The sequence below is a fragment of the Haliaeetus albicilla genome, chromosome Z, assembly GCF_947461875.1.
Source record: "Haliaeetus albicilla chromosome Z, bHalAlb1.1, whole genome shotgun sequence".
In the NCBI taxonomy this organism is placed as follows: Eukaryota; Metazoa; Chordata; class Aves; order Accipitriformes; family Accipitridae; genus Haliaeetus; species Haliaeetus albicilla.
This window is the reverse complement of record NC_091516.1, coordinates 29,307,432-29,329,691: the sequence shown is the minus strand read 5'-3', so window position 1 is coordinate 29,329,691 and position 22,260 is coordinate 29,307,432. Positions and strand designations below refer to the sequence as shown.

The window sequence follows — 22,260 nt, the reverse complement described above, 5'->3', positions numbered from 1 at the left end:
CTGCTCCGTTGCTGCTGTGTAATACACAGTGGTGTACCAGCCAGAGCTGTGGGAAGACTGCTGCTTGCACTGTTGTGAATTCTGCTTCTACAACTTGATGCTCTCTCATTCTGTTTTCAGCATCCTGTTGTCTTACAGATTTATCCTGAGTTTATAAACTTTTAAAGCAGTGGCTGTTACTTAGCAGCAAAGTGCGGCTGTGATCCCCCATCAAGTCTCGATGTTTCTGAAATGTAGACTAGCCCGTTCATTTACCAGTAGCAGATGTTTGCATGGCAGTAGCAGTAGGAAAGCGTAACATTTTTGAGATGTGAACAGAAACAGAAGTGACTCAAGCAACATTTCCAAAAGTCATTGCACAAACCTTACAGAAATTCAAGGGGGTAGGCAGACAAATGGAACAGGAGAGGTGGAAAGAAGAAGGTGCATGTGACTGGTGGAGTCCCTTTTGGAAACAGTGGAGCTAAATAACCTGGGAAGAAAGTTGTTCTTAAAAACACTTTGTCCAAAACATGACCAGCAGGGGATCATTAAAACTGTAGTGACTTAATAGTCTGTAAATACAGTGGTCCTCGGTAAAACTGTGTTTAGCTTGGTGTTCATATATCAAGAGGGTTGAAATATGATAGCTACGTATAAGTGTGTGAAGTAGAATCGGTTGCTTAGAGGGGTAGGATCTCCGTCCTGGAGAGAGATGTTCAAAGCTTGACTGGACACAGCTATGAGCAACCTAATCTAATGACAGAGTCCTGCTGGGAGCAAGGAGTTGGACCAGATGACTTCCACAGGTCCTTTCCAACATAAATGTTTCTGTGATTCTAAGTAGAAAAATCATAGTTTGACAAGTGAAAGGAGATTTTTTTGTTTGTTTCTTTGGGGATCATCTTTGTGATCATGCCATAAGGTTTTGCCATAGCTTCTTTAAAACCCTGAAGAACCCTACTTAATTCAGATATCCACCATGAAATCAATGTAGTTACATTCACAGTACTTAATTTACACTGAAAAGCTGCCTTGTGAATTTATTAGAAGTAACGCTTGTATGAAGGCAAAATAGGATATTTAGAAAATTAGGGCTTCAGTACCTCAGCCACAACTGCAAATTGATACTGAAGGAACTTTGTAGAGTGGTTTTCTGCAATGTTTCTGTGCTTCAAGTACTGAGTAAAGGCACAGTGCAAGGATGTCAGTTCTTTAGATTGATGGAAAATTTTATTATTCTTAGGTTGTCCCAAGTAGAAAGGATCAGTGTTGCTTGGTTTGTTAAAGAATATTCCAGTTAAATTCTAATATATTAAAATTACATGAAACCCAGGATAGGTATTTTTACTGTGAATTCATTTGTGTGTGCATACAGGTATGTAGGTGCAGGCATACATGCTCGTGTTTTGAATCCGGACAAAATACATCTGCAAAATAGATGAATATCCAAAGCCTAGATGGAACTTCAGTAGTGTTCATCGGTGCACTCTGTTAATGGGTGACAAATTGGCACAATGTTTGAGTTGCATTTTCTTTTGATATGGGACAAAATTAAGAAATTACATGCGGCTACAGAGTTCAGAATACTTTCACTCTTTATGGAGGTGATTATCTGACGCATGTATTTATTTTTTTTCATCAGAACTATGTTGCTGTTCACATCTGGGCATGCTTCCACTTCTCTTCTAGCACTGTGTGTTCCTTATTCACAGGCTAGCCCTACATAGCTTAGCATGAAGGCTGAAAGAAAACAATGTTGAGATCAGAGCACATCTCCTTTTCTGCATTGTGAATAAACATAATACTTCAGTTGTTTGGTTTTTTTCATCAACATTCAGCAATCCAGAACAACTGAGCATAGGGCAGAGGGATAATATGAACTCCCAGATAGAATTAAAATCCTCAAATGGTCTTCATAATTATTTAACAATGTTATTTCCATGGGAAATAAAATCTCCAGAACTCATTGTTTATTGCTGTGTGTATTGTATCTGTTCATACCTCTTCACACATATGCATGTGTATTTTCTTTTTGGTTTGTGGATAAAGAGCCTTCCAAATGTAAAGTATCAGTAGTGAGAAGCAATTGCATGAGGAAGAACCAGAGCCTCTCTGTCTTTTTGTTTAAGTGGGTGGTTCATAATGGAAATGGGAGGTTGAATGACTGTGAGCCAGCTTGCAGAGGCTGCCAGAAATGCTGCTGGTAAATGTTGCTATTGGCAGCAGTTGCTGGCAAAGACAATTGCCACTTATTTTATTCAATAACCAGTGTCAAAACTGTCCAGAAAAGGGCCTTTTCAATGACAATTTAATTTTAAAATATTTTCACCCACTTTTCTCAAAAATATGTAGGTATTAATGAAAAAACATTTATTCTGACATTCATGTTATTTCATCAAAATTAATTTAACAGACTTTTAATTTAAAACATTTGACAGCAATGTTTGGACCATGTTTTTTGACCACTTTATTTTGAACAGTATTTTTGTGCTTTGATGGTTGTTGAACATGTTGATTTGATGGATTTCAGCTGTCATTTGGTTCATCTGTCCCTCTGCTGGGTACATTAAATTGCCATATAATTGAGGGTGCAGTGTTGCAACTTTAAGTTGTTGGAGAGGTGAGAGTTATTGTCCCAGGTGATTTAAAAATACAGTTCCCATCTACAGAGAAGTCTTCCCAGTCCTCTACCAGCAGCTTTTTTTGTCAGGCTTGTTTGCAGAAAGATTCAAGACCAGTGAAGAAAATAAAGGAATTATTCATGAGCTCTGTGTTAGAAGTTGTCTGTTACGGCATTTGAGTTAGTCATCAAAATATTTGTACAACCATTGCAGTTTTTTCCTAGATGGCTAGTTACAGCAGTATAGCTGCAAGATTATACCTCGTACTGGTGGCAAAAATCTGAAGTGCTTCCAGTTTTGATACTGTGTTTACTTTTTTTACATAGTGGAGGACTCTGCACTTACCTCCCATTTCCTGATTTCCTCTGTTAGTTCCCAACTTTCATGTAGCAGCTCTATTAAATTTCTAGCCAAGGAATACACTGTAGGTCTTTCTGTGCAGCCAGACAGTGCTTCTACTTAAATAATTGCTGGAAGTCTTAGTTAGAGAATGGAGACATTCCTAATTAATACAGACTTTCGCACAAAAACCATTCACATGCACAAGATTTTGTCAGGTAAAATGATAGACTAAACATTACTAAACAACTTCTGAAATATTAACCCCTGCTTTTTTTTCTGAAGCTGTCTTGCGTCAGTACCTCCTCTTCTACAATTAGTGTCTCTGAATGCCCTCTCAAAGATTTGTTACCAGCATAATGTAGTTATATACACAGTCCAAGTTGTTGACTGAAAAAAGCATCTTTTTTACCCCTGCACCACCTTCTCTCTTATCATATCAACAAAATTCAGTCTTTCAAAATTCGTGAAATCCTAATTTTAACAGACAATATTTAAATTACTAACAATTTTAAGAGAAAAATGAATTACATTTTTTGTTGAATATGTAAGTTACAGTATGCCCACTAGATGCCACTCTAGACAGTCATAAAGACAGTAATGGGTGAAACTCCACTACTGCTTCTGTATTGTTTCAGATTAATGTTGTATTTAGTCTTTTCTGTCAAAGCACTATGTTTGTTGGCTGGGAAATGCCGCTTTCCCTTCACTGGGGTACAACTTTTAAATGCTATGTTAGCACTCTTCAGGTATTTTTCAGGATTAGACTTCTTAGAGTCAAATGCTTATAAATTATGCCAATTCTATTATTTCTGTAATTGCAGGAGTAATTGCGTATTTTTTGAGAGCAACAGATAGCAAAGGGAATTTCAATACATTAATCCAAACTATAAATCCATCATTTTAACATGAAAACTGAAAGTATAGGATCTAAAAAAAAGTGGAAGGAAGTATACTCTTTTTTAATCTATTAAAAAATGAGGAAGAGTAAGAGTTCACATTGGATAAAAATGTGAGAAAATGTGATTTGTGTGTCTAGTTACACTTGTGTTAATGTTTAGCCATCGTACAAAAAATTATCAGCATAAAATCTTTTATATAGTAAGAGATACATGGTAGAAAGCAATTTCACTTTATTTATGTTTCATAAAAACATGTTTCTAGTCATAAAACTGGACGGTCCCATGATTCATGAATAACTACGGTGGTTTGTCTTGATATTTAATAAGAAATTGGAATAATCCTGTCCAAGATCATATGATCTGTTTATAGTTAACAAATTTGTATTCACTTGTGGAGTTTGTCGGCTGTGGTTTTTATTCTGTATTTTGTGATGGTATTTTTACATTGAACTGGTGATGGTGTCAGGTTGTGTGGAGCATGGGAGAATTTTATGCTGGCATCTGCATATTCTAACAAGAAAGATGGAGTAATGGCTGGCAATGCCGGTATGCCAGTATGCCTTTATGCAGTTCAGGACTGACCGACATAAGCAAAGCAGGGAAGTTGCCCAGGCCAGCAGATCTTGGGGGATGCTGAAAACAGTGATCCCGCTGCTCATTTTCTTTGTGCCAGCTGCCTGCAAAGCCAGGGAGGCCACTATGAACTGTTGCTGCTGTCAGAGGGGGATTGCTGTGAAGACTGGCGTCACTCCTGAGAATGGCTGTCAGCTACTGAGAAAGCTTTGAGCCAGCTCCAGCTGCCCATTTCTGTATATAGTTATTCACAAGTTTTTTTCTGCAGCCTTTTCCATTGAAGCTGAAATAAGACTTTTCTGGAAGCAATTTAGTGAGGTAGAGCTTATAGAATCAGATCAAGTGCTTGAACAAACTATTAAATACTGCCTGCTCCCCACCGTTCGTGTCCTCTTTTCAAAGAGCCACACTGTCTTGCTTGGTTTGGCAAGGCTTCCTTCGCATTTCATCTGACAGAAGGTCAGATCCCCAGTGCTGGCCTTTTTCTATATTCCTTGTAATCCTATCCCTATTTCCAGTAAAAATACTGTAACATGAAGCTGTTTCTTACATAAGGAAAAGTGCATCCTGTTAATGACAAGTGTTTTTCAGAACAGTGAGTAATTCAAAAATTTCATCTTGTCAAACATTCTTTAATTAAACTGATTAAAAATTTTATGGCAGTAATGTTGCATAGATGTTTAATAAAGGAAAATGGTGAGCATGCAATGGTATGAGCTATCATTAGCAACAGAAAACCTGTTTATGAGAAATTTCAGAGAATAATAAGCAGTATTGTTGGGAGAAATTACTTCTGGAACAAAAATAGTTTTAGCTGCCATGACATCCATAAAAGCTGATTTGCCTTAGAAATTGGATAAACAGAGAAATGAAAGACTGCAGAAGGTTAAGCAGAGATTGATTAGTCAAAAAATTAATTGCTTCATATTTTTTGATTAATCCTTGAATCATTCTAAAACGAAATAGTGAAGCCACGTTAGAATGTTTAATCTGTTATGATAAACTCAGGACCTATATTGCTTTATCTGCTCAAGCAGATAAAATCTACTTAAAAATCTCTAGGCCATCTTTCAATTCCTGTAAAACATCTACAGAGTACACATCTGAGTGACAAAATACAAAAATGTCTATTTACAATCCTTAATACAATTCCCTTCCATTTCCCTCTGAAATAATTGCAAAGGGGTTATAAATGCAATTTTATGATCCCATGAACTGTTCAGGAAGGCATGAAGGTGCCAGAGCCCGTATCCTGTGAAGACAGAGGGACCTGAGCTTGTTCGGTCTAATGAAGAGGACACTAACACTTGCCCACAAGTCTCTGAAGAGTTGCAAGTGTACCATGGAGCTGAAGTTTTCTAGGTAGACAATATAATAAATGGTAGCTTGGGAAGTTCAGGCTGTATATAGGGAATCATTTTTCCCTTGAGCGTTAGTTTAGCATTGTGACAGGGAAACCAGAGAGGTATTGAAATCTCCTATCTGTACAGGCTTTCAAGACCTGCCAAGACAAAGCCATGACTGACGTGCTCCTGTGTTGTCAGTAGTCCTACCTGAACTAAGACTAAACTAGATGAACTCTAGAGATGCCTTCCAGCCAACATTTCAGAGTCAATACTCTGCTGCCATTTCAGTGGTGTTTCAGTGGAAGATGTGTGAGTCACTGTGAGCACTTAGAGCAGTTTACATATAAAAAAATTGAAGTTGGAGTTGTTATGTTTCCATGTTGTATAGTGCTTAATGGCATCAGCAGTGCTGCAGCGTCCCTGCTGATGTGTATGTACGTAATCATGCTCTCTGTGTTCTCTTAGGTTATAATAGTCACTGCTGTCATCTAATTGTAGTGTTTTTACCACTGGCAGACCTACACCTTACTTGGAAGCCATCTAGGTAGCCAGATCCTGAATGTATATTGGGTAGGAGCAGTATTATTGTTATCTGAAGAGTCTGATTTTGGAACTAAACTGTAAATTACTGTTTCTAATTTTATAATGAGTAGTTTCTGGTGAAACAAAGGCAAAATTCTTCTCTAAATATAAGCGTCCCAATGTCTTAGTGCAGAGAATGTAGAAGGTTGCTTCCTGGGAAGAGCTACTTAGAAATGGAAGAGCATATGATGATACTACTTTCCTAACGGAGCATCTGATAGCAAGATCTTGACTTAAGTCTAATAAGTAAAGGAGTAGCTTTGCAGAAGTGCATGCGTATTTATAGTTAGCATTGTGCTGAAGTACTTGGCTGAATCCAGCTTCTTTACATTTTAACAACATAAGAAATTAATTCTTCTCTCAGTGTTCATCTTCAGAGCTTGTGTTGGATATTTATCAGCTACACCCGCATAAGTTGACTGCACTTGCTCTTCATTATAACTATGCTGAGTTCTTTAGTGACAAGTTTAACAAAAACACTCCTTAAATTCAAAGTACAGATTGCAATTTTTTCCTAGGAAGTCCATCACTTTCCATTAGTACTGAAGCTGTAATGTTTAATCTCTGTGCTTCCTTTATTGTGCCTTGGCCTTCTTTTAAACTTTCTGACTCTTCTGTGTTAAAACAGAAAACTATGAAAAGCAAATGGATTGATTCAATATGTGGGATAGTTTCAAAAGGAGAAGCCAGACGCTGATTGTTTTTCGTAATGTTACATATTAATTTCAAGTTTACAGTGCTGGCTTTTTGGGACAGTTTTTAAAATGTTCTGAGAGTTTAGTATGTATTTAATGAGATCCTGTCTACTTCCTTTTAAGGATAGGGAAAGGGAAGAAGCCAGTGAGATTTCCCATAATTCAGGCAACTAGTAAGCATTTTTATTTACTTGCTAAGGGCTCAGTTATGGAAAAACCACTCACCTGAAGGTGGGAGTTACAGGGAGAGAGGGAACAGAAGAGAGAGACCCTTTAGGTTTTATTATGTTACGACTACACACCAAGAGAAGATATAGGTATGGTCAATATACAGTGAGTATCTGTTTTCTCTTTAGGGCATGTTAAGTACTTTGTTTTCTTACACTTTGATAGTATTGTCCATACTATAAGTACAGTTCATGGAACTAAGGCAGAAAAAAAAAAGTAAAAAAAAAAACAACCTGAGTGTGAAGTTAGGACATCTATTTACTAAGGTTTTTCCCTTCCTCTGAGTCCCCTTGAGTTTTCATCTGTGATATTATTATTAGGTCTATGCGTAATAAAGTTTATAAAAGAACTGAAAAAAAACCCAACCCCAAACCCAGAGTTAACATTCAATTATGGATTTTGGATTTACTTGGTTTGATCTTTAGATGTCAAAACTACGATGTTAATGTGACATATGACTGCAATAACAGCCCTGTAATTTACAGTGCTGTCAGATACAACTGACATTTTTCATTCAGATGATCCCCATGAACAATACAAATGCTAAAATAAGCAAGTTCTGTAGGAAGAGGTGAAAATTTTATTAGACCGGCTGATACAATCAGAGAAAACAGATGAGCCCGTGGACAATTCCTTCATGATGTCATTGCATCTAAGATTAGTTTTTCTTCCAGTTAAATAAAATTTACCTTAGCAGTCATTCAGTAATACATACATAATGTTGTGTATGTTATACAATGAACTGAAAAGGAATTTTCTTGATTAATATCTTTACGAGGCTTTGCAAGACATTTGTTAAATATATGAATTACATGAAATCTGCATTGAATCCCTGGAATTGACTGATCTGCCTTTTTAAAGCTCTAGCAGTACTATTTATTCCATATGTCTTTTGTAAAGGCATATTTGTTTGTGGAGCATTGCAATGTGACATACATTCAGAGAAGATAACCAATGGTATCCTAAGGTTTTTTTCCATGCTACTATTGTAGGGACAGAATATAGCATTGTGTGGTCTTTTCCTTGAGAAGTATCATGAAAATTCATAGACCTGTCAATTACGGATCTTAAAGAGAGTGACCTTTTTCTTAACTGATTGGACAGCTTGTCATCTTTTGCCAACTCTTTAGAAAACATCTGCAATCTTCCTGATGTCTTAATCCCTGCTGTTTGCTTCATTCTGCGGATGGTGTTGTGGTGGGGGACATTCTGTAGTGATGTACACTCTGAAGTAATCCTTATACTGAGATAGTTACTGTTCCTCAGAGCTACCATTTGGTGCTCAAGACTTTACTGTCTTAACTTCCCAATATCTTCATCTGGTACAACTGCACAGGGCAAGATCCTTGTGCTGTAAGAAATAATTCTACTTCAGTGGGCTCTGGCAGTGTAGTATGCATTTTTTATCTTTTCCCACAATTCTCTGACTCCCAGTTAATTTGGTTTAGGACCAGATAATTTAATACTAAATTAGCAAGAGCAACAGTCTGCTGCTGTTGCCTCTTTAAAGCCTATTCTCCCAGAATCAGGAACAGATTCAGAGTTACCCTTGCTCTTCCTGGAAATATAGTTAAATGGATGACTTTTGGAGACAAGTGGCTTTGAAATAGAACTTTGACTGTACTAAAGAATACAGTGAAGTGAATGAGGATGGGGTAATCTGGTAATGTTTTATTGACTTCAGTTACTGATATTGTGAACTATTAATTTTTTCTAAAGCAGTTGAGCGTTTCTTTCAGTTGTGTTAGACTGCAGATATTGACCACTTCTGTAAATTCCTCAAGGCTGTGATTACTTCCTTTGATAAAACATAATTTTTTGTGAAGCAGCTCTTTTACACTGCCTTCTTGGTAGTATCCTTTTTTTTTTGGCAGCCCAGATTGGGTTTTAATTAATTGAACTACCTTTGAAATCATGGAAACCTGCTTTATCTCTGATCTGTCGGTTGAGTGGAGTCGTTCGTAGATATCTCATCAAGAAGATGCCTCAAATCAAGTCTGAAAGGACTCAAAGGAAACTTACAAATTTAAAATAGGAAAAAAGTGACTGTGGAACACAATTCGTATTATACAGTATTCATAACTAATATATAACACAAGACATACTCTTCTTACGTTGAAGACACAGTATTTTGTTCTTTATTGTGTATGTTTCCTGGTATTTTTGTGACACACAGCACTTACAGAGTTAATGTTTTAGCTGATAGGATGCCAGAAATTGTTTTAGACATGATGTCAATGTAGCTTCAGTCTGCGTGCCTTTTCTGCTTCATCTTGTTTGGCATCCCCTTCAAACAGAAAATGAAAATGTGCTCTGGGTCTAATAACAATGTTTGCAAAACAGTTTTCTAGAGCTTTCCTGGAGGAAGGGTCATAAATTTATCCAAACTGATTTATTTATTTTATCTTTGCAACTCTGTGTTATGTATATGGAAAAAAATTGGCATTATAGATTAAAATATTGCAGCCCTCTTGAAGGGTTTTTGTGAAAAGCAGGAACACTTACTCTAGGTAAGTAATTTATGTTTTCTGTGCACTTTTCTTGCTGAGAAATTTTCAACAGCTTATAAATAAATTCACTGTGAAAGATCACTGCTGTTTGAGTTGTGATGCTGTTTTACCTTCTGAGAGTCACATTAGAACATACCAAGGGCTAGTGAGTTTAGGTAAATATTTATAATTTAAACAGGAGTTTGTAAGTTTATATTGCCTTCTCTTTTTCATCAAGCTGTAAAAGTGAAAACTAACCTGTGTAGTTCACATTGCCTTTCTCTAAGGCCTTGTTTAGAGAAGAATTCTATATAGAATGTTGAGAAGAAAACATGGTCTGATTAACAGTCTAAGGACTTAGGTTTTATACTCAGCTGAGTTGACATTTCAATTTTTCTCCTTCTGAATGAAATCCTGGCGCCACTGAAATCAATGTGAGTCATAAGAACTGACTGCAAGAAGGCAAAGGTTTTACTCCTCTGCATTAGTTTCTCAATCTATAAATTTGGCTATTTATTTTCACCCACCACTCCAGCATGCGGTAAAGATTTATAAATTGCTTGAAAATTCTGTGGTAACGTAAGAGACCAAACAATCAACTTCTACAAAATGGAAATTTTTTAGGGTTTGGGTTTTGGTTTTTTTGTTGTTTGTTTGTTTGAAAGTTCCTATTCTTCATGTTTATGTTGGTTTCTTTAAAATGCAAATTAATGCAAGTAAAGCTACAGTTATTACAAAACTGAGTTATCTGACAGATTGTCATATGGCTCAGCAACAGCAGAATCTGCAGGTTTCACCTCCTTGCTGTTGTTCTTAGGAGCCCTGTCTGGTTGTGAAACAGGTTTTTTCAGGGGACTGCAACTCTAAATAATAATAATAAAAAAGAGTAAGTTAATTGCTTTGTTTTGAACTCAATTTGTTCTGACTCTGTATTAACCATATCATGTCAGCCTAACAGTTCTTCAGAACTTTATCAAGTCATAACATAATTTTACAATGACAGAAAAGTGTTAGAACTGTAGGCTTCACTTACATTTCAGCTATAATGCAAAGTGGTTTTCAGGAGCAGGTAAGCAATTAAAGTAAAGGCTAACCCAATGTTAGAAACGAATTTAGCAGTTTCCAGATTTCAGATTTTATGTCGTAAGCCTTTGGTGTTGACGAAATTATCTCAGGTTCCAAATTTACATGCAGTTATTGTAAAGCTGATCTCTTTCTAAGAATTATCTATCTCTGCATTTAAAGTTCAGGAAAGGCCTATAAAATAAAGAATGTTCTTAAACCTTGAATTGATTATTATGTCTTCTTGTGGTATACTTGTCCCTACTATGAATCACATGCATTTCAACACCCACCAGTTCATTGGCTGGTCATACTGGCTGGTCATGCAGTTCATATGGCAATTGTGCATACTCAGACATTACAAATGTACCTGTTACAGCTTTAATGTTCATGGCCTGTGTTTTACACTTGAGCAGTTGAATTTGCAAAAGGAAAATGCCTTCATATTTGTTTAACTGCTTACTTATTAATTGTAATTTAATTACTTGAACATTATGTATTGGTAGGAAGGTGCAAAACATGAAATGGATCCGTTTACCAAATGAAGTGAAATTGCATGAAATTATTGCAAAAAAAAATTAAAAATTACTTTCATGACCACCAAAATTTCACTCTTTCTTATTCCAGAATCGAATGGAAGAAAGCAAAGCACTCTTTAGGACAATTATCACATATCCGTGGTTCCAGAACTCTTCAGTCATTCTGTTCTTAAATAAAAAAGATCTCTTAGAGGAGAAAATTATGTACTCCCATCTAGTTGATTATTTTCCAGAGTATGATGGTAAGTATAATGACATCAGAGCTCATGCTCTATTTACGCTAATGACACGTTGTAATAGCCTTGTCCAAATGCTAGACAGATGGATCCTTTGATATATCTTGCTCTTTAAAAAAAATGGTGCTTTGCAATTTTTAATCATCTAAATTTTTAAAATATGATTGAACTCTTGTGGGATTTTTTAGCATTCTAGGATTTCATTTTATACTGTAATTTATTGTGGGTACGATGGCAGAACCTTTCATAGGAAATTATTGACTTTTAGATAACTATTGTCATATTAGTAGTGAACCACATTCTGTCCTTCATCCTAAGTTAGGGTGGGTTTAAACTGAAGTACAAAAGCTAAAAAGAAATAAAAATGCATTCGTCAGTTTCACACATTGTCTCCCATACTCTTTTTTTTTTTTGAGGTTTGGTTTTGTGTAAGGCTGAATATCTGAGGGGAATTGTCATAAGCTCTCTGTGGCAGTCAGAGAAACTAGTACCACTCCTTCCACCCTTTTACCATACCTTTTTTGTTCCTTTATTTTAATTTTACTTTATTTACATGAAGCTTAATGTGTTTGTCCATAAAATAATTATATGGAATTTACAGCTGTTTCTCCTAAAACTGTACTTCCAGAAAGTTCTCCTAGGGTAAAAAGCTAGGTGTTTTGAGGTAACTGAATGGAGGCCTTGGTAACAGAGAAAAACTCATATAATAAGAGGTCTAAAGAACTAAATGCTTGTATTTTTAAAAAAAGAATATCTGTTTTGTCCCACCAGGGAGCAAATAGCAGATTTGAAATCTGAATAAAAGATTGAATCTCTCATGTTCAGGTATGGAAAGTAATAATAGGAAAAATGTGCATTTTGTTTCCTGTTTAAGGGGAAGGAAACAGTGAACAGCCTGCAGGATCAGACCATATTATTTATGAGTCAGTGTAAGTTGAGTTTTGTAGTGCTTTGCAGAAGAGAACTGGCAGTTGAATAGAAATATGCTCATTCTTTTGAGTTTACTTCGTATGACAAGTTCCCTAGATGATGTCCTGAAGGTGAGAAGACTCTACAGTCTGCTTTGTTACCACCACCTAAGTGACGATAAAGCCTGTGTTACATGCTTGCCCAGAAAAAACAGACAAAACTCAACCACTCATCTCAGAGAAACCCTGTTTCTCCTGTCCTTTGCCATTGGTGAGGAAAAAAAAAAAAGACAATGGATTGGTAGGGCTGTTGCAGTCAAGACCTGGAAGTCTTCAAGAGTCTTTGTCTCTTAATTCTGCAGATTTTGCTGGATTTAACTCCATATACAAAGTTATGGTTTGATTTGATTTCTTCTGGTGGCAGGATGGGGTCTGTGGCTTGCAGAGGTCACCATGTGGTCCCCTCTTCTGTCCCAACACACTGGGGCTGTGAGAGGTGGGAAGATCTGAGGAAGGGATCAGAATTAGCTATTTTTCAGCTGCATCACTTCTCCCATCTGTTTTCCCGTGCAAGGGAGAAAGTAGCATCTGGATGAGAACTGCTAGCCGGGATTGCAAGTGATCAAATTAAGCTAAGCGGTACTGCTGCACAGTGTATTCTAACAGCACTGAAAGGGGGACTGAAGCATGCTCAGGGGTTGATGTATAGCGTGAAGACATCCTTGCATGGCTAGTAGTAGAAGACTGACTCACAGACTGGAATGAAGAGCTGGGAGAGGGAGAGAGGACAAAGACAAAAAGGCACCATAGCTGGGAGGAAAAGAAGAGAAAAATATTGATGCAGTACTTCTTATATAGACCTTGAATGTATCATGTAGAGACATTCTTCGCAAACTGCTGATTAGGGAGCAGTGGACAAGAAATGTACTGATTTATATGGTAGTTCTTTTCCAAGACTCCATATTACTTACATCACAGCCACTTTGCAGTCTAAACTTAACATGGACTCATACAATTTTTTTCTACATTCCTGAGATCATAAACATTCTTTCTAACCTCAGTTTTCCGTACTTCAACTTCAGTCAAACAAAAATTTAAATTACATGATACTCAGTAGAGGTGTGATTAAGTAAGCAAATTTGGATACAGGCTTTGAATAGTGCAGTAGATTTTGAGAGAGTGCTCTGTCTAGCTGCTATGAAACTGTTCAATAAAATTCTAGGAAGTTGTTTAAAGCAGTGGTTTATTTAGAAGAAATCGTCGTCTTTGAAGTTCTAAGAGTTTTCTTCACAAATACTGCAAATTTGTTCATGGTAGTGTGAGACTTACTGTTGCTGCTGTTTCTATAGAATCTGGGTGACCAACTCAAAGAAAGGCTAGAGCCTGTTGTGTTTTAGAAGCTTTATTGTGTGTAGAAGTGTTGAACAGTCCTCTGTCCTGCTTCAGAGAGCTTATGATCTCTAAATCTCAGGAAATGTGTCATCTGTGTATGTGTATGTATGTACATATATGTACATGTATGTTCATGTGCATACACCCATATATTGCAGAATCTTACTCCCCCTCCAGATGGATTTAGAGCACACCAGAAAGTATGTAATTTCTTTTCCATGCATTCCCTACCTACATTTTATGGAGTTATCCAAATTGGAAATGTTAGCAATTGTAAGCTTGAAGTATTAAAAAGAAGCTTTATTATCCAGTTGTTGAAAAATATGTGGGCATGTGCTAACCCCCAAGTACAGATTTCATAACTACTGAAGGACATAGCTACATATAACAGCTGAGTGCTGGTATTTATATTGCCATGTAACAACAGGAATAATGAAGAGTAGAGGAGGAGGAGGCAACACAGAAAACTTGCGTGTTCTGTAGAAATCCACATTACAAAAACAGGAGAGCAAGGGAGTAATGGCCTTTGGAAATGGCACTGGAATAATAGAACAGAATTCAACAGCTTGGGGCTAATGTTCTTACTTCTGCACTGCTCTTTTGGCTGTGAATGTGAATGAATCTGCACTGTTCCAGGCTGGAAGTCATTACATTCTGTCTTCCGTAAAGCTGAACATGTGGTTTGGTTGCATACATTCTCCATCCTTCAGAGAATTACAACCTTAATTTAGGTCTGATAGGATCATTATCATACCTAATCTATATAACAAGTGATTTGTTAGAACATGAGCCTTTTGCAATCAAACAGCTTCAGCTGGAGAGCATGTGTATTTTATTATCACTGAAGTAAATAAGTTCTATTGGTGACAGTGTCAGACCAGTTCAGGATATGGCTTCATTATGCTGCCTGTTAAAGTCCTCATAAAACTAGTAAATGTTGCAGTGCTAAAAGAACTTAAGTATAATTTAAATATAGTAGGTGTAGACTGAACATTCACCAATTCTATTAACATTTGAAAAGATTTACTAGTATAGCTAATTTTTCGTTTTCATTCTGTGCAGTTATAAATCACCTGTTCTGAACATTATCTTATCTAAGAACAAGGATAGTCAGCAGGAAAAGAACAGCTTTGACATGATAGTTCTAACTTGATGAACTTCTGAAATTTCCTTCCATCTTTATTTTTCATAGTTCCTATGAAGTTCCCATGAGGAATAAAGTAGCCAATATATGATACTATTGATTAGTAGAAAGTTCCCTGACTTCTCTTATGTGAGGACCACAGACTAAGCCTTTCTTGTTTTCTGTTAAAGAAGTTCAAATATTGAATCGACTTTAGGAAAACTGACTTTCTCTTCTTAATTATCAGGACCACAACGGGATGCACAAGCGGCACGAGAGTTCATCCTGAAGATGTTTGTAGACCTGAATCCAGACAGTGACAAAATTATCTACTCCCACTTCACGTGTGCTACAGACACAGAGAATATTCGCTTCGTCTTTGCTGCTGTCAAGGACACAATCCTACAGTTAAACCTGAAGGAGTACAACCTGGTCTAACTGTGCCTAGGAGGCCCTCCAAAACCAACTTTGTGTGATTGAAGATATACAAGAGGGACTGTATTATCTGTGAAAAAAATTTGCATAATACTAATTTATTGCCGGCCTGGACTCTGTGAATGTCCACAGAGTTTGTAGTTAATATTATGATTTTATTTAAACTATATGGAGGAAAAACAAAAGATGCTGAAGTACATTCACAGCACATTTCCTCATTTTTTAGGCAAAACGTGACTCAATGTGTTTTAAATTCTCAGTCGTACATTTACAAAAGATAGCAGTTTTTTGCTATTGAAGCAAAATCAAGCTGGTTTCCTCTTTCCCTGACCCTTTCTCTCTCCCTCCTTCCCCTCCCCCCTTCTCTTTTACAAGGTACAATGGCCTGTTTTGTCCCAGTTGCATTTCTGGGTGAAATATTTTCTGTTGAGTGATTTGGTCAGGAAAATATTATCATCAGAAGCAGTCATTATAATTTTACAGTATGTACTTTCTCTGAAGGATCAAAAGTATTGATACTGTGATTTTTAAATTCTTGACATGGGTGTCTTCATTCTGTCTTCACTTTTGAGAATAGAATATTGGGATTGCAAAATAGAACTACAGTTGTCTAAGGATATTAAATTTAACATATTTTCACAGTTTGGAAAGGTGCACAGAAGACAGTAATGAAATAATTAAGACACAACCTGCTATGTACGTGGAATATGTTAGAATCTCTTTTTAATTGCCATGTGCCATTTTTTCTCTCTTCTTTTATTCACAAATGCCAAATAGAAATGTCATAGACACTACATTTTCCCCAGTGGCTACAGCCTGAAACAGTGGGTTTTTTTTCTTAAGTTAGAGCTTTTTTTAAGTGTTCTTTTTCCACAGTAGAAAAATTATTTTTATTGTATAGAATTAATGTTGCCAAATCTGGCTTTTTTATAAAACCAATGCTCTTGAAACATAAGATACTGATTGAAATGCCAAACTGATGGGTTGGGAACTGACCTGATTGAGTCAACTGCCAAATGATAAACAAACACAGTTTCAGCTCATATGTTCCCTTTTTTAGAAAGTGTTCCATTTTCTAACGCCAAAACCAACAGTGTGAGTGAAAGTGCTACGAGGTGCACCATGCACACGCATGCGGTCTACTAATTTAAAGACAGTTTAAATCTCCTTATGTCAGATATGGCATGAGATTGTTTTCTGTAATAATATCAAGGCACCTTTAGTTGTATAACAAGAAATTATTGATGAGAGATCATATTCAGGAACATTTCTTGATAAGGTTGCTTGTTAACTAACTGATTTACAGACATTTGATAGGCTTTCATGCAAAATAGCCTCTCTCAATGTTCTTTAGAAAAGATTTATTAATGTAAATGAAGCAAGGAGAAAATGATTCTTGAAATTTAAATGTGCAATTTTTTAACAACAAAAATGCAGCACACATTGATGAGCCTTTATTCTGCAGCTTAGGTTGAAAGGTGTTTTTTGACCAGGTGCATGATTGCTAGCAAGCTATAGAAAACTCAAGAGTTCAGACATGTAATTGGATTGATTATCTGCAATGCCAAGTAGCACTAGAGTGCACTTAACACAGAAATTGCTGCCTTGTAGCAGTGCATGGGAGGTGGAAAAAAGAATGGCTTATTAGTTGATTACCAAAGTTAACAATAAATACTAATGAGGCATTTTTCATCCTTAACCCTCCCAACTCCAAAACAGTAGTAAGAACAGTTGCTATTTTTTGCTCCCTCTTAAAACACCTTGTAATTTAAAACTGGTTGTAGGTATAGTGCAATTATGAATGCTATAATCATTGTACATACATCTATATATATATATATGGCAGCATCCATATTGGCTTTGTAATCATTAATTTTTGGCAAATTGAATGTGCTGTATTGATATGTATCTATGTAATTGTATTGTATGTCATAGCTAATTCACATTTTAAATAATGTTATTTTATTTACTTTTTTAAGAGAGAAGAATGTAAATTTTGTCAGTTTATTTCTGACTAGGGATTTGTTGTTTTTTATTTACAAAACAAAAAAAAATACTATAGTACAGAGCGGTACTAGCATCGTGCTGTATAAAATCATTTGCACATTCCTGAGTAGAAGTAAATTGGAGACACCCAGACAAAGGCCATTCACATTCAAAATAATGCTTAAATCTTGTTAGGGCTTTACACAGGTGTAGAAACCAGTCTTATTAGAAGAGCTTATGCCGTTATATCTAGGATTGGAACATAAGCTTTTAAATATAAATTTAATTTCTATTTGGCAGGTTCATGTTAGGTTACTTTTCTAATAGGCTTTATTAGAAAAGTAAATTTAGAGATCTTTCAAATCATTGTACATAAGTACTAATGAGTATATGCTGTTGCCCTAAAAATACCATGAAAAAGTACGGAACATCAATCAAACAGTCTTTCAGAAACTGCAGAAACCTTAGCTATAACAACAACAACAACCAAAAAGTCACTATTGTTAATGATTTTAAGGAGTTAAGGAGTTTTATTTAATAAAGCTAAAGCAGGTAGATCTAGGTTATAAAAAGTAACACTGACATTCTGAACTGGGGATCAGAGCAGTGACTCTTACATACAGCATAACAAAATTGGTCCTGATCTTGCTATAAATGCAACAGAGCTTCTGTTTGCACAGTTCCAGTGTTGATAATATCCCTTCTTTTAACCTGGGAATACATTCGCCATGCTGGATTCAGTGCTGTAAATGGAACTGTAGCAAAAAACAAAACAAAAAAAAAACAAAAAAAAAAAAACAAAAACCAAAACCCCCAAAAATAGACAGTGGTGTCTAACAAAAGTTAGGGTTTGTTTTGTTTTTTTAAATTTGTTTTCTTATGGGATATTGGGTGGGGGAGAAGGAAATGTGGTTCTGAGTTTTGTATAAAAACAAAAACAAAAGTTTACTCATGCTTTATAGTTCTATTGTGATTGCAAAAGTTTTCAAGAGTGTGTGCCACTGGGCTACTTTTGGTATATTTTAGGTAAGTTAAACCTGTGGCAATGTTTAGATCATTTGAGCATGTTCAAAAAAAAAAAAAAAAAAATCAGTACGCCAAGGCAAGCTTTACATGAATCACCTAACACAGCATTGCAGTGTGACAGTTTACAGAAACATTTCCTTTTTAAATGACACAGCTTTTCCCACTTGCAGTATATTCTGTTGTGGTGGTGGTGGTGTTGCTGTTGTTTTAATTGGTGGTTTCTACTATGCCTTATAGTGCTTAAGTTCAGAAGTTTGTGCCTCTAACATGAAGCTGAAGGCAAAAACATCAAGACAGAAACCCTTTTAACTTTGCCAAAATTATGTGATTTCTTTGAATGTCATAAATGGGGGAGGAGGGAAGGAAAACATCTTGGGAATCTGTTCTAGATGTTCACTAGCACAAGAAAGCTGTAATACGTGTTTTACAGAAACCTTAAACTTGCCTTTTTCACAAATTAACTGGCGCTGTCCTTACATATATAGAATGATGCAGCTATAAGGGCAGTTTACTTTTTATAATTCAGACTCTTTTGATTGTCAAGGTGTATGGACTGTAATTTTTAATCATACTGCCACATGATTGTGAATCACTTAAGTTTGAAAGTAGAGAAGAGACTTTTTATGCTGGATATCAGTCACAATTGACTGCATGATTTGCAAAAACTCTAGGTGGGGGGGGGAAAGGGCTGCATATAAAGACATTGCTAGACTCCCAGCCTTTGGCTGTAAGGTGCAGAAGACGTTCGGATTACTCAAACCTCATGACCCTTTCCTTGTTACACATTCTTCACAAAAGAATGAAGTATTAGGAGACAACAAAGACATGTTAACCCACATGAAAAAATAAAATTTAGCCAATTAATTTATTATATGTGCTGCTGTTCTTGGAGCTCTGTGCATGGTTATCCTGCAGACTATTACATTAGTGAACTAATCAAGTGTGCACAGCAGATTAACAAGGCCTACAAATGACCTACCTCTAGCTAAGAGACAAGTAAATTAAATATGTTTTGGAGAGACCATCATAATTTAGGAAATTAAAATGTCCTGGTGTAGGTAATGATGGTATTTTATAAATTCACACTTTTGTAAATACGGTCCCTCTTATGACGTAAACTATAAATTCTAAAATTTAATATGCATTAAACAACTAAAGCCATCCGTCCCTGTCCAGTTTGTTAGTTTAGAAGAGATCTTGCAAAACCATAGATTTAGTTTGAGAAGAGGAGCTACTGATCTTTCCTCTTTTTTGGCTTTTGGTTACTCATAATATTTTGAGTTTCATCAATGAAACCAAAAACATTTCTACATGGTTAATACATTGAGGGTCACTATTTCGCTAGTTAAAGGGATTTTACTGTAAGTTTCTCTCAAGCTTTTTCACAGTAGCCGTGCTGCAGGGAAGAAAGGAATAGAGGGAGATTTCAAAGAGTGTGTGAAAAATATAAAGTCAGCCAGATCAGTCTTACTGTAAATCTGTTGGTTTGTTTTTTTTCTCTCAAAATAACAGTTTAAACTGAAGTCTGTTGCTGGATTCCTTGTCTACCATGCTGCAGGAAATCTTTATTTGACCAATCCAGTTTTTTTTTTGGGGGGGGGGGGTCAGATACATTTTTAAACTTGCAGTATTTAAAAATAAAGATCATATTTGCTGTTCTTAAAGTGTCATTTAAATGCATGTATTGTGTGTTGTTTGAGGGACAAAAATAGGGGGTTTGGAAAAAAACTAATATTGTACAGTTACTGCCCCTCAGAAATGTTGCTGGTTAAAAGTACAATATTTTTGGCCATAACTTAGTACTATAGTATCTTCATTCCTTGAAATTTAGCTTTTCTGAAATATTATTTCGGCTTATTGTTGTCCCAAAATGTTTCTTATTATGATAAATGTTGGATAGATGTATTATTCCATTATTGCTTTTCAATTATATGTGCTCTGTCATCATTGTCTAAATATTAAAATTTCCAGAATATCTTTACTAACAGCCAGAATGTTCAAAACAATTAAGGTTTGTTACAGTGGGACAGTCATTTGACAGTATTATTAAAGGGTTTTTGTGGCGTGAGTACAATGGAAACTTGGAAGCATGGGGGGAAAGAAAGAATAGCCTATATCTCACTAATAGAAAACTTGCAGAATTTGTAGACAGCGAGGTGAATTTCATAAGCATTTTGGCTGATTGCAGTAGTACTGCGAGAGCAGACTGTTTCTTCAATCTTTTTGTTCACTTATATGACGATAGGAATAACAGAAAGATGCCTACGTGTTGCTTTTCAGGAGTCTGGCTCATATCTGATCAACAATCAGTGGACCTCAAATCTTCATTACTGAAGAAAGATTATTTCAGGCCAGTTGGAAAAATAAGTTTGTTCTCTGTTACGTGATCACAACAGTTAAAGTGAGATTGTTGGAGTCCAAACAGTTTGCCTAAGCAAGGACTTGAGTGAATGGTTCCTGATTTTTCTTTCCTGTTGCAGAATGTAATGGAGAGGGATCAGTGGGGAAGGATTTATTTTATCTTTATGTCTGAGTGAAGATAATGTCAACAAAAATACAGTATAAGTGGTGATATTTAGATACGTGAAGTAGATGTAGAAACTGTATCTGTGTGATAAATTGTGCATAGTTGTGATAAAACCTTGGATCACATACTATCATCATATCACCCGATTGCCAACTGCTTTGTAGGATACTGTCCCAAACACCTAGGACTTCCAGAGTATTTGTAGACTGCCACAAAATACACAGTTACCAGCTCCTCAGGAACACATCTGGTATCAGTATCTGGTATCAAGGCAGCTGACCCCATCTCATAGCTCGTTGCTACCAGAAGGAACTACCTGCCACTTGGCCAGCCAATAAACTGGGTAAAAAAACCCCACTCATTTTTGCTCTTCTTGCTTGGCTGGTTCAGTAGCCTTGATTTTCAGGGGTTTCAGCAATTTGTCTAATCAAGGATTGAGACAAGTGCTAAGCTGGCTAAGTGGAAGAGGTAGAATTTTGTGGCCAAAAGACTTGGAAGTCAGGAAAAAACGGAGCAACGCTCCCCTCCCTTTAAAACATAGTCCTGAAGAGTGTGTAGTATCTAAAACTTCCATTTTATGCACTTCATGGGCTGTTAGCTGTTCTGGCTTGGAAGGATTGCTGTTTTCACTTTCAAAGATCTTGTTTGCATTTTTATCCTGGGGAAAGAAAAAAGAAATGATAGGACAAGGAAAACTCTTTGCTGCTCCCCTTGAAGAATAACAAGTTTGTGTATACATGGACTAAACCCAGCTGTAGTCAGACTGAAGCCAACAAGTCACACTTGGTGATGGGGATGGAGAAATACAAGAACTGGGCTTTCATTCATCTCAGAAAAAACAAACAAACAAACAAACAAACAACAACAACAAAAAAACCACCCAGTTCTTGTTCATTTCCAGTAAGATCTTTAAAAAAGTTTTCCATCTTTAGGTATTTACAACGGCGTGTCACTGTGCATGACATTCAAGGTTTACTGTGTCTTTGTCCAAGGCACTCCTTCCTTCTCCATTCATACTCATCTATCACACTGATTAGTTACTTCCTGCCATCTAAGGAAAATATTTTTACAGTACTGCTTTATTTATGTACACAGGAATACTTTCTGATCCTTGGGAATTAAAGGTAAATTGGTCTGCTAAAATTGAACAATTGATGAAGTGTAATGCAGCTGAAGAAGACCGCACTTCTTGCTTAATCTTATTTCATGTTCCTCCTGCCATCTTGTTCTAATTATTTTTCTGTATCTTTCCTTTATCCTGTTTGCCAT

The 22,260-nt window shown here is 36.2% G+C and overlaps 1 protein-coding gene across 2 annotated transcripts in view; it reads left to right on the top strand.

Annotated features, from left to right (window-relative positions):
• The window catches only part of LOC104316875 (guanine nucleotide-binding protein G(q) subunit alpha), a 137,183-nt gene extending 117,283 nt beyond the window's left edge, over positions 1–19,900 (top strand). Inside the window, exons 6-8 of one of the 2 annotated variants that reach the window (XR_011323292.1) lie at positions 11,447–11,600; positions 15,265–17,779; positions 17,816–19,900. Coding sequence is in view for 1 of the 2 variants with exons in the window: in XM_069776697.1 (XP_069632798.1) it covers positions 11,447–11,600; positions 15,265–15,455 (345 nt within the window). In the remaining variant the exon portion in view is untranslated. Of the gene's footprint in view, positions 1–11,446; positions 11,601–15,264 lie in introns of both variants that reach the window. The other variant, XM_069776697.1, reaches the window with a different exon arrangement.
• Positions 19,901–22,260: the final 2,360 nt, after the last annotated feature.